The 13,225-nt window shown below is 34.7% G+C and overlaps 2 protein-coding genes across 2 annotated transcripts; both read right to left on the reverse strand.

Annotated features, from left to right (window-relative positions):
* Nucleotides 1–229: 229 nt before the first annotated feature.
* LOC126967336 (15-hydroxyprostaglandin dehydrogenase [NAD(+)]-like) lies at nucleotides 230–991 on the reverse strand. The gene has a single exon (XM_050811795.1). It carries the CDS (start codon nucleotides 989–991, stop codon nucleotides 230–232), a length of 762 nt encoding a protein of 253 aa, XP_050667752.1.
* A 5,010-nt stretch (nucleotides 992–6,001) lies between these two features.
* Nucleotides 6,002–6,754, reverse strand: LOC126967337 (15-hydroxyprostaglandin dehydrogenase [NAD(+)]-like). Its single transcript, XM_050811796.1, has one exon. It carries the CDS (start codon nucleotides 6,752–6,754, stop codon nucleotides 6,002–6,004), a length of 753 nt encoding a protein of 250 aa, XP_050667753.1.
* Nucleotides 6,755–13,225: the final 6,471 nt, after the last annotated feature.

Raw genomic sequence — 13,225 nt, forward strand, 5'->3', positions numbered from 1 at the left:
ATACATTTAAGTTGCATATTTTTCTTCTTTAAAAATAACCCATTTAATTAACTACAAAGGCTTCTAAGAATATTTTTTAATTTATGGATGCTACTATAAAAACATTAAAATATACAAAAAAGACTTTTAATCCATTAAACCAGATAGCTACAGCAGAGGGATGCGTTAAATATTAAACAAGAGAACTAGACTACATTCGAAAGCACAATATTAAGTCGTCAGAAGATTATTATCTTATTGTATTAATATCTTTTGCTGGCTCTCCTCCTTCTGCTACCCATGCAGTACCACTTTCTGCCATGTGAAAGATATCTACGGTTGCTTTTCCTATGTCATCAACACTTTGCCAATGGTAATCTTTGATCAATTCACGCATATCATCATAGGTATCATCATCTCTTACATTTCCACTCTTGGGAAGTTCTGTATGCGTCAAACCTGGACATAACGTTATCACTCGTACACCAGTGTTTTCGTAGTTATACTTCTGACCAAGTGACCTTGAAAATGAAAGCACGGCAGCTTTCGATCCACTATAGGTATATGAGAACGGAATTAATCTATATCCGAAAATAGATGATACATTTATTATTGTTCCACCATTGCCACCGAAATCTTTTCTCATTAAATCGTAAAACTTCATTGTCCATTCCATAACAGCGATTGCATTTATTTCCATTGTTCGCCTGATATTCTTTTCATCCAATACACCAGCATTATTTATTAAGATATCAACTGTAGTACACACTTTAGTAATTTCCTCGTAAATTTTTTCAAGATCTATAGTGACATCACACTTTAAAAAAATTACTCGATCACCTCCGTACTTTTGTTTCAATTCGCTTGAGGTTTTTATTCCAAGTTTTTCATTTACGTCTAAAATTATGGCCAACTTTGCTCCCTCCTTCAAAAAGTTCTCTACCATCGATAATCCCAATCCTTCCGCACCACCGGTAACTACAACAGTTTTTCCATTAATATTAGTTGCCATTTTTTATTTATAACCACTGGTGAGTATGGTCTTATTAATCACTGATTCATGACTAATATTATTTACCGCACTTATTTATAGTTTTAACGATTGATTGCCTTGATTGAATTATGTTGATTAGATTAGAATTGGATTAATATTATTCAATTTTGCTTCTAGCTAATAACAATTTTTGCTAGTTTATGATAAATTTGTATTGATTATACTATCGTAAGACTATATACGAAGGTAAGAGATATATGAATGGTTTATTTATTGTTTTGCACAATTTATTTTAATTATTTCAATAAGATATGTTTGAGCCACTTAATATTAGGACTAGAGCATCCATATTATGTGAATTAATCATACTCACAATTGGGTATTAGAGTTTCATGCAAATGTAGCACAATGTGATAGAATTACCACTATGGAACTTAAGTCCTCTTTTTACAACCAATGTATGGGAAGACGTACTGGTATCTTTATTTTGGTACTTTATTGACATACAATAAACAATAAGACTCAACATCACGCTCAAAAATTGTTTGAAGAAAACTCTGGCTCTCTAGGCAGAATTTATGTTTAGAATAGATTTTTAATTTCAATAAGTTATAGAAACACCCGACTCAGTATAAAATTATTTGAATAAGTATATTATGAATTTAAATAGATAAGATTTTTTTTTTTTTCAATTAGTGCTGTATTAAAACTATACGATACATATTTTTAGGAAACTGTTTAAAGTTGCAGGTAACTTACGATCGAGAGTAGTACAGGAATGAGGAGACTGGAAAAAGGCTTTTATATTTTAACTAGCTGACCAAGAAGCAAGCGTTGTTTTGCTATGTAAATTATTTTTGTATTCGACCGTTTCTTATATAATCGGCTTTAAAAAGTAAGTCTGAGACTTACTTTTTAAAGCCGATTACCACGAAAATGTTTTATAAATACAGTCATAAAAAGTCAAAATGTAAAAAATAAAAAACCTGCACATCAATTAAAGCTAATTCAAATATTTTCTTAACGCCAACTGATGAAATGGAGATAATAACCGTTATTAAGTCACTTAATAATTCAAATTCCGCGGGCTGTGCTGAAACAACAACAAAGGTAATAAAGGGATATGCAGAGGAACTAGCTCCAGTCCTAGCCTACTTAATAAATCTCTCTTTTGAAGAAGGTAAGTTCCCATCAAATCTAAAAAGGTAATTGGTAACACCTCTATTCAAAGCAGGAGACAAAAAGGACGTCAACAACTATCAATCAATCACACTAATCCATATTATTTCAAAAAAATTCGAAAAGATAATGCACAAGCAATTAACATCTTTTTTGTCAAAACATAATATCATTTTAAAGAAACAAAATGGTTTTCAAAAAGGAAAATCCACAACTTTAGCGTGTTTTTCGCTGATAAAGGACACATCAGAAATGCATGGACAAAAAATTCCTATAGCGTCGGTATTTTTTGATATGAGCAAAGCTTTTGACAATGTTTCTCATGAAAAACTATTAGATAAATGCGCTCAATATGGTATTAGAGGTCTACCAAATAACTGGCTCAAAAGTTATCTTTCAAACCGCACTCAATACGTTGAAATTGCTAAATTAAATAATAAACATGAAGAACCTTATCGATCGGTTTAAAGAACTTTAATTTCTCATTAAGACTGTCGTCACTTACATGAGAACATAAAATCAGTGAGTGAGAGGCGAATTTCCTCATTGCTGCATTCCTTTTTTTTAAGGCGGTGGTCCAAGTTACAAGATATAGTTTATTGTTATTATGATAAGATGTTTTTATTCATTGCTTTGTAAATGATATAGCAGCCTTTTTTTTGAAGATGTTGAGCGAAGTCGCTTCTGTAACAGTTTTCGGAAGCTTATTGTATAGCTGTGCTCCTGCAAATGTTATATTATTTTTACCATAGTTGGTTCTAATACTAGGTGTCTGGCGCGACGTAATGCATATTTGTTGGTATTGTGTTTTGTTGTGAATGTTGTATTTGAGTGAATGAGTCTATGAGTTATCTTATATATAAGTATGCATGTGTAGTAGTTGTAAAGTTGAGTAATGTTCAATAGTTTCGTTTCTTTGTAAATAGTTTCTGTAGGAGTAAAGTAGTCATAATTTTGTAAAACTTTAATTATTCGGTTTTGTAGCGTTTGGATTGGTTTTATATTAGTCTTACCTGTATTACCCCATATTTCAATGAGGTAGAGTAAGTGTGGCTTAACGAGGGCATTATATATCAATAGTCGAGCTTGTTTTGGAATACAACGAACTATTTTGTGTAGAGAGCCTACTAGAGATGAAATTTGTTTTTTATATTTATTAGGTGTGATTTCCATGTTAAGTGTTTATTGAGTGTCAATCCAAGGTATTTTTCTTCAAAAGTCTTTTGCAATACGTTGATGGTAAGATTAGGAATATTAGGTAGTTTTTTATTTTTAGCACTAAATATCATATATGATGTTTTGGAGGCATTGATAGTTAAAAGGTTACATAGAAACCACTTTTGCAGTATATTTAAATCATCTTGTGCTTTTCCCATTAGTTCTTCTAAGTTTTTTCCGAAGTAAAATAGACATGTATCGTCTGCATAAATGGTAAGATGACCCTGCAAACCTGCTTGATGTATGTTATTTACGTACACCGGGAATAATAAAGGTGCTAGAAGGGATCCTTGAGGAACCCCGCATGTCAGCAGCTTGGATTTGCTTTGATGAGCTCCAATTTTTACAATCTGGTACCGACTTTTTAAGTATGACTCTAGGATTTTGTGTGCAGTTTCTATTATACCGATGTGTTGCAGTTTTTCTAGGAGCAGGGTATGGCTGACGGTATCGATCGGAACTTAGACTAAAAACGAAAGGTGTACAAAGAAGTATACTGGGTCCACTTCTATTCATAATCTACATAAACGACTTTCCTAGCATTACTACTCATAACTTTACACTTTTTGCTGATGACATCTCTATTGTAATTAAATGTAACAATGAATTGAGATATGATATAGAAATTAATAAAACAATAAAGGACACAATCGTAAGGCTTATTGAAAATAACCTGACTGTAAATATAAAAAAAACAATGTATATGCAGTATTATAATAAGAATGGGAAAGGAAAAGATATTGATGTTAATTATCATAATGAGAATATTAAAGAAGCACAACTTGTCAATTTTCTTGGTATTACTTTAGACAGCAACTTGTCCTTCAAGTCACATGTTGACAAAATTAGCAAGAAAATTAACCAACATGTATTTGTCCTCAGACGCGTATCAAAAACAATAGGTGAAAAAACAGCGCTAATGGCATATCATGCATTCGTGGTTTCAGCTTTACGATATGGATTGGTGATATGGGGCAACTCGGTGAGCATAGGGCATTTATTTATTGGACAGAAGAAGTGTATCAGGGCGGTTTGTGGAGTCGAATCTTGTCGACCTCTTTTTAAAAAATTGAAAATTCTATCGCTGTCATGCATGTATACTTATAAGATTACCCTATTTTTTCGAAAATATATGTCTGATTTCTATACAAAAAAAAGTCAGAAGGTTTTAAACACAAGGTATAATAATAGACTCATAATTCCCTTCTGTAGAACTGCATCTTTTAGTAGAAATTGTTACAGCATGTCTTTGAAAATATATAATAAATTGCCTTCTGAGTTGAAAGATTTACCTTTCAAAGTTTTTAAAAGAAGACTGCATCAGTGGTTGATAAATAAGTGCTTCTATAGTTTAAATGAATTTTTCAATACAAAATGAATACAAATATTAGGTATTATAAATTAGTCTATAATTTAATAGTTATATAATAGTATAATTAATTAGTTTGATAGTAATATATGTAAATTATTTACCTTTATGACTTTGAATTAGTTAACATGATACATATGTACTAAATGGATTATTTAATTACTTACATCATATAATATAATATCCTTAAATTTAAATTTTATAAATATGTATAAATGATAGCCTTGTGAAATCCGACAGGTTTCAGTATTACAGTAGTGTGTTAGTATTTAGACAATTTTATAACATATTTTTCATGTCAATAATTGACGAAACATATTGGATTATCTTTTTTATTTATGTTAACATCTTATGCATAATGTTTCTTGCAAATAAAATTTCATTTCATTTCATTTTATATGCTAATATAATATAGCATATGATACGCAAAAAAATTGTGCCTTTCTATTGGTAACAGAAATTTTAAAATTGTTTCAGTAGATCCAGAGATTATTATTATGAAAATATAAGTATCATCAGAGCAATCAGAGGAGTGTTAAAACACTGGTAGATGTACTTTAAATATACCTATATTGTATCAACCTTAGAACACCAAAACAAAACCATTGTGAATGTTAGTTCTACAGTCCAGCTATACGTTTTATCTTTCCTAAGAAAAACTCATTAATCAAACTTTTAAAGGCGTCTAAATAATATTTTTTGACTTCAACTTTATAACTTGAAGAGGAAGTTCAATAATTGCGTCGAATCATGTAGTCTGCTCTACATGGACTTTTTATGGAAAAAATTTGAAAAATAAGAAAAATAGGCTGATTTCTTTTTTTTTAATTTAATTATTTACAAAACAATTCACAGCTTATCCTCTATGTAATAAAGGATAACATTATTCAATTATTCGAGATAATTCACACATTTAAATGTTTTTTTATAAATAGTAAATATTAATTAGTAAAAAATGGGTCGTTAATATAATCCTATACTATCTAAGGCAGCTTTCGAGTAGCTTTCTAACATGAAGACTGTAACGTAGATAAATTGTTTGCAGTATTCATACTTATTATACACATATTAACAAAGCGCTTTATCCTGGATGCTAATTAATACTTTGAAAACAGAAACACATTAAAACATACAATACAATCTTTTCATTCTATAAAGATAACTACAGAAGAGTAAACATGAATGAGATTAAAACTAGAGAGAACTAGACTAGATACGAATGCACAATATTAAGTCGTTATAAGATTACAATCTCATTGTATTCATATCTCTTTTGCTGGGTCTCCTCCTTCTGCTACCCATGCAGTACCACTTTCCGCCTTGTGAAAAATATCGACGGTTGCTTGGCCTACATCATCAACATTTTGCCATTGGTAATCTTTAACCCATTTTACCAAATCATCAAAAGTATCGTCATCTCTTACATTTCCGTTCTTTGAAAGAGTTGTGTGAGTCAATCCAGGACACAGAGTAAGCACTCTTACGCCAGTTTTATCATAATTATACTTCTGACCAAGTGACCTTGAAAATGCAAGCACGGCAGCCTTAGATCCATTATAAATATATGAGAACGGAACTAATCTATATCCGAAAATAGACGATACATTTATTATTGTTCCACCATTGCCATGGAAATCTTTTCTCATTAAATCGTAAAACTTCATTGTCCATTCCATAACAGCGATTGCATTTATTTCCAATGTTCGCCTGATGTTCTTCTCATCTAACACACCAGCATTATTTATTAAGACATCAACTGTAGTGCACACTTTAGTAATTTCCTCGTAAATTTGGTCTAGATCTTTAGTGACATCACAATTTAAAAAAAATACTCGATCAACTCCGTACTTTTTTTTCAATTCGCTTGAGGTTTTTATACCAAGCTTTTCATTTACGTCTAAGATAATGGCCAACTTTGCTCCCCCTTTCAAAAAATTCTCTATCATTGATAATCCCAATCCTTCGGCACCACCGGTAACTACAACCGTTTTTCCATTTATATTATATATTGACATTTTAAATTTATTACCAGAGAGTATGTTTTTATCAATCACTGGCTCACGACTAATATTATAATGCGCACTAATTTATTGTTATTCTAACTACTGATAACAGTAGTTTCCTTCACAAACGTTTTGAACTAATGTTGATTAGATTAGAATTGGAATAGTATTATTTAATTTTGCTTCTCACTAATAATATCTAATTTTGTTAGTACATTATAAAACTATATTGATAATTTCGTAAGTCTATAATATAAGAAGGTCAGAGGTATATTTTTCGCTTAGCACCAATTTCAATAGGATATATTTTCTCTCTCTTTCTCACTCTAGTCGTTCCCTCATGACTGAGGATCGTGTTCATCAATAAGAGGTCCACACTTGGAGTGAACCATTTGTTTCCATCGGCTTCTGTCCAGCTAGTCGCAGCCCTGACGACGGAGCTAAATCTCAGGGACCTCCAGTATTTTAATTCGTTAGTCCATCTGGTAGGAGATCAGCCTCGGGCTCGCTTGCCATTTGTGTTCAGGATATGTTAAACCACTTAATAATTACAAGATAATGTGCATATTCATGTGTGAATAATCATACTTATAATTGGGTTAAAGAGTTTCATGCTAATGTAATATAATATGATTCAGGATCGATTGAAATCTGGATACTAATAAATCTTGATCTGAATTCTAACTTAAATCTTAAACTAGAGATATTAAAAGCGGCTCTAAAATAATTGGCCTAGTGGGCCTTTGATCGAATATAAAAGCACAGTGACCCTATCATTATTATTTTTATTACGACAAGGGGATTTAGATGCACTTAAATCCTAGGACCTATTGTGCCCCCTGCTTGCGCTAGCGCGCCTACCCTCGACTTCCTATGTCAAAAAACAAAGAGATGTGGTGAGATCGAGACTACTGACTAGGAGACGTGTGCCGGGATTTAAGTTGTATTCTCTTGACCTAATCCTTTTAAGAAGCGTAGGATCCTGAGAGGGTCCAAGCCGGGCACGTCCTCTGCTTTGAGTGAGGGTGTTTTGACACCCCAGCCTGATTCTGGCAATGGCCTCGCATTCCAGAAGGATGTGTATGGGGTCTTCAGCGGCTTCGCAGAAGAATCTGCACAATTTGATTCACTGAGACTCATTCTGGCTAGGTGCCCGTTAAGCTTGCAGTCGGCCAAGAGGATATTTTTATACCAAGCTCTGTAGTACCGATCGGTGGCAGATCACAGCCCTGGTTCGATGCGTCAGTTAAAGCAGCATCTGACTGCAAAAAACAGGCGTATCGAACTTGGGTTGCGGTGCTGGGCACAAAGGATCCGAACTGCAAAGTTCTTAAGAGGAAATATAACCGTGCCTCCAGATTTTTTAAGCGGCAAATCGCCAAAAGCACGTCGTCAAAATCGGCGAGCAGCTTTCCAGTTACCCGACCGAAACACGCAAGTTCTGGTCGTTGTCGAAAGCTGCTCTCAGTTACTTCAACCAGCCGTCCATGACGCCGTTGCACATGAGGAATGACACCCTGGCCCATACGGCAAAAGAGAAAGCCGATCTCCTGTGCGCTCTTTTCGCCTCCAACTCGACTCTTGACGAGAACGGAAAATCACCGCCGACCATCCCGCGGTGTCAGAGCTCTATGCCTGAAGTACAGTTTAGACAGAAAACTGTTAGGCGAGCTCTGTTTTCGTTGGACGTCAGGAAGTCAAGCGGGCCGGATGGCATTTCTCCAATCGTGCTTAGAACGTGTGCCCCTGAGTTGACGCCGGTGCTAACGCGTTTATTCCGGCACTCTTATTCCAAAGGCGTAGTCTCTGACTCATGGAAGTCAGCCCTTGTCCATCCGATCAAAAAAAAAAGGAGACAGTTCGGATCCAGCAAACTACAGGCCTATTGCTATAACTTCCCTGCTCTGCAAAATCATGGAGAGCATAATTAGCCACCAACTTTTGGTATACCTAGAGGGTCGCCAGTTGATCAACGACCGACAATACGGCTTTCGCCATGATCGGTCAACTGGCGATCTTCTGGTATACCTAAAACATAGATGGGCGGCGGCTATTGAAAGCAAGGGGGAAGGCCTGGCAGTTAGCCTGGATATAGCAAAGGCCTTAGATCGTGTATGGCACAAGGCGCTCCTCTCTAAACTTCCATCATTTGGGCTTCCTCACTGGGCGCAGCTTACAAGTCGTTGTCGACGGTTTTTGCTCGACTCCCAAGCCCGTGAACGCTGGAGTGGCCCAAGTCTGTGTGCTATCTCCCACGCTGTTTCTTCTGCATATCAATGATATGTTGGACACCTCCAACATACATTGCTATGCAGACGACAGCACTGGTGATGCCGTATACACGGGCTATGAAGGTCTCTCTCGGGAAAACGTCGACCAGTGCCGGGAGAAACTTGTGTCTTCTATCGAGTCCTCTCTCGAGAAGGTCGCGGAATGGGGTAAATTGAACCTTGTCCAATTCAACCCCCAGAAGACTCAAGTTTGCGCGTTTACCACTAAAAAATCCCATTGGTCGCTCTTCGATAACACTTCCCTTAAAGCCTCGCCTAGTATCGGAATACTGGGTCTCGAAATCTCGAGCGATTGCCAATTCCGTGGCCATCTGGAGGGCAAAGCCAAATTGGCTTCGAAGAAGCTGGGCGTCATTAATAGAGCACGGCAATATCGGCAGCTCGAATTGTCGGGGACCCTCTGCTTGCTCTGTGAACGGGTGGATCACTTGGCGTTGCGTAGAGACGTCGCTTCAATGTGTGTCTTCTACCGCATTTATCACGGGGAGTGTTCTGAAGAGCTGTTCAACCTGATTCCTGCCGCCGAATTCCACCTTCGCACGACACGCCACAAATTAGGATATCATCCCCACCATCTGGATGTGTGGCGGTCCTCCGCAGTGTGGTTTTCATGGAGCTTTCTTCCACGTACTACAAAGCTGTGGAATGAACTTCCTTGTGCGGTGTTTCCGGGACGATACGACATGGGTACCTTCAAAAAAAGCGCGTACACCTTCCTTAAGGGCCGGCAACGCTCTTGTGATTCCTCTGGTGTGAGAGCATGCAAGAGAATGTGAGCGGCGGTGATCACTTAACAACAGTGACCCGTACGCTCGCTTGCCTCCTATTCCATAAAAAAAAAGAGGACCCCGTGAGGGCTCTCTGTTGTCTCCTGTCTTAGCATTATTTGTCACGCACCCTATGATTGTTAACATTTTTGATAGAAACATGTGCAGTTAGGATATGTAGTAGCCACCAGCTAGCAAATCCCTCTATTTTATAAAGCAGGACGTCATATAACGCTACAAAAAAGAATATTCTATAATATTATCATGTAATTGTTTCACATATATGTTGAAGTATATTGTTGTTATCAATACTGTTTTTATTATTATGTACATAAATTATCCTTGCTGAGTAGAGATAACGATAATTTAATAAATACAATACATATAAAAAAAACAATATTGTCACCATTTGTTGAGAAAATTTAACTGTAGAACTTCTATTACGATACACACGCATATATTATATCTTCTCTAATTTTTAAGGTTTCGTAGCCAAATGGCAAAAAACGCAAAACCCATATAGATTCATCATGTCTGTCTGTCTGTCCGTGTATGTCACAGCCACTTTATTCCAAAACTATAAGAAGTATACTGCTTAGACTTGGTAAGTAGATGTATCTGTGAACTGCATTACCATTTTTAAAAAAAACAAGAGTTTTGGCGGTTTCCCATTCTAAGAACTGAAACACAAAAAAGAGAGACCCCATCTTCATCAAAAAGAGAGTCTTCAAGAATGATACTGAGGTTTTTAATATCATTTTCTTCTTAACTGAATAGTTGGCGCGAGAGATACTTACAAAGTGGTAAAATGTGTTCCCCCAGAAACTTCTTAAATAAGAGAATAATAAAACTAAAAAAGTGGTTTCAACGAGATCTAGTAATTAGTTTTTTTTAATACGTATAAATTATGAGTGCTCATTTACACTGTATGATTTTGAGCAAAGATTTTTTGCCTTTTCCATTTAAATAATTTAATATCATTTTCCTTCCTATATAAATTATAAGTAACTTGCTGCTATGGAACCCTTCATGAGTGAGTCCGGCTCGAACTTGTCCACTTTTTTAAGTTTTCTGTGATCCATGTATAGTGAAAATAATTGCATTAAATTTATTGAAGTACTTTACTTTGCGGAGATCCATAATTATATAAATGATTTGAGTTTTCTTTAGTGTTAATTTCGATTCACGAGACTCGTGCCAGATTTTGGCGAGACAACACGTCCTGCGGATGCCTCGTGTAGAGGCGAAACACGTGTCGAATTGTTTAAAGACAAATATTGGCGGAATCATGCATTAAATTTGTAAAACTGGGATGTAAAGCTATTCATTACGATTGTATTTAAATTTACTTGTTATTTTTTATCATTTTTATTTAGGCATTCAGTACTTAGGACCAATAATTCTAGTGCAAACTTTTAGTATTATAAGAAATGGTAACATTGTGATTAGTGATTGCAATTATCACTTTGCTTTGTCATGAATTGTTGCATAAGAGGAGCAAATTATACTTCAAGTGGAGTAACCGATGTATTACTAAGTATTTATATCTTTCTTCCTGCCACTTGTTCTATGGTGACCATAATTATGCTATAATTTTTTTTTAACAAAAAAACAACCGAATTCAAAAACACTTTTCCAAACCAATAGATATAATATGCACAGAATGTATAAAAAATATTGCGTATTTTTATACAATCTAATTAATTAATCTAATTCTAGTTACGATTATTGTTATTTTTGGAATCGGTGTCCTTCCGCCGCGACCCGCTCTCGCCTCTCGCCTCCTCACCACTCAAGCACATCTCACCTATAACTATGTATGTAGTAACAAACCTATCTTGTATGACACCGACTCCAAAAATTACAATAATCGCATCTAGAATTAGATTAATTAATTTGATTGTATAAAAATACGCAATTATTTTTATACTTTTTAGTGCACATTATATCTATTGTCTTGGAATAGTGATTTGAAGTCGGTTGTTTTTTTGTTAATTTTTATTTTATTTTATGATTTTTAGTGAAATTGAAGTACACTAACTAACGATTTGCCTAAATATGTGTAGATATACAAAATTTTTCAATGCAGCAATGAACGTAAGTGCTTTGCAATTTGATTACAGACAGTTAGAAATTCTGCTACAGATCGCACCCTTACTGTAAGTCGTTAAGGAGTCCCAATGATCATCATATTCGACTACGACATTACTATGTTATGGTAGATGACTTAAATATCCAGATAGCATAAAAAAGATTCGGCCGAGTATCGTTAATTTGCTCGAAAGAATTGAAGAGTACCGTTACTTTGTCATGGATTCCGATATCAGAACCTAACCAAACTCTCACCAAACTATCTTTGAAGTATATCCTTTCCAATAAAAAAAGAATCATCGAAATCGTTTGGCGTGATATTGACTTATTCGTATATTTATCATCCACTTTGCTATACGTATGTATAGCAAATTTAAGACTGTTATGGTTTTCTCATGGATGCCTCGGTCAGATCTGGACCACCATTCAAATAAAAAAAAAGGAATTATCTAAATCGGTCCACCCAGACGAAAGTTTTGAGGTAACAAACATAAAAAAAAAGAAGAATATACCGACGAATTGAAAACCTCCTCTTTTTTTGAAGTCGGTTAAAAATTAACAAAATCGGTTCACCCAGTCAAATGTATTGAGGTTACAAACAACAAAATTACCATGAATTGAGAACCTCCTCCTTTTTTGAATTCGGTTAAAAATTGGTATCGGCATCAAAAAAAAAATTCATGTACTTATGAATTTTTTTTTCATAAACAGACATTATCAAGTAATATACAAAATATACACCTAACCTATTTATATAATTTTCAATATTATATTACATTATTATGATGTTAGAGTCAAAATTGTTTGTGAGTTAGCAAAAAAGTTGTAAGATTTTTCCTTGTTAATAATGCACATTTGATTTCGTACAGCAGCGGTAGTAAAAATTCTAAAGAACAGGACGTGACTTCATCAAACTGAAGTATTTTACGTTTAAAACTGAGACTCATGAAAATTTACCCTCAAGGAAGGTTTTACGTTCAAACTTAGAATACTATATTTAAGACGACAGTGAAGATAAAAATTTAAAGTGAAAGTTTTCACTACAATTCTAAAATATAATGTAAACTTTGACTTCTAAGGTAAAAGATAAAGTAAAATAAGCATAAAATAGCACAACGAGCAATCGATGCTATTTTTTCTTTAATTAGTACCTTATTTAAAAAAAAATTTATAAGACATAAGCCACTAGATCAATTTTTATGTACGAGCTGCAAGTTGTTTCTTCTTCAACCTTCCGTCTTCCAATACAAGTTTTTCAACTTTTTCAATGATTTCCGGCGTAGTGGCCTCAATGGGCCGTCCAGGTCGAGGATCATCTTCAATTGACTCCCTTC

This window comes from Leptidea sinapis, chromosome 12 (assembly GCF_905404315.1).
Source record: "Leptidea sinapis chromosome 12, ilLepSina1.1, whole genome shotgun sequence".
Classification (NCBI taxonomy): Eukaryota; Metazoa; Arthropoda; class Insecta; order Lepidoptera; family Pieridae; genus Leptidea; species Leptidea sinapis.

Bases quoted from the DNA above. Each gene is read 5' to 3' on its own strand.
- LOC126967336 (XM_050811795.1), bottom strand. From the start codon at position 991: ATGGCAACTAATATTAATGGAAAAACTGTTGTAGTTACCGGTGGTGCG.
- LOC126967337 (XM_050811796.1), bottom strand. From the start codon at position 6,754: ATGTCAATATATAATATAAATGGAAAAACGGTTGTAGTTACCGGTGGT.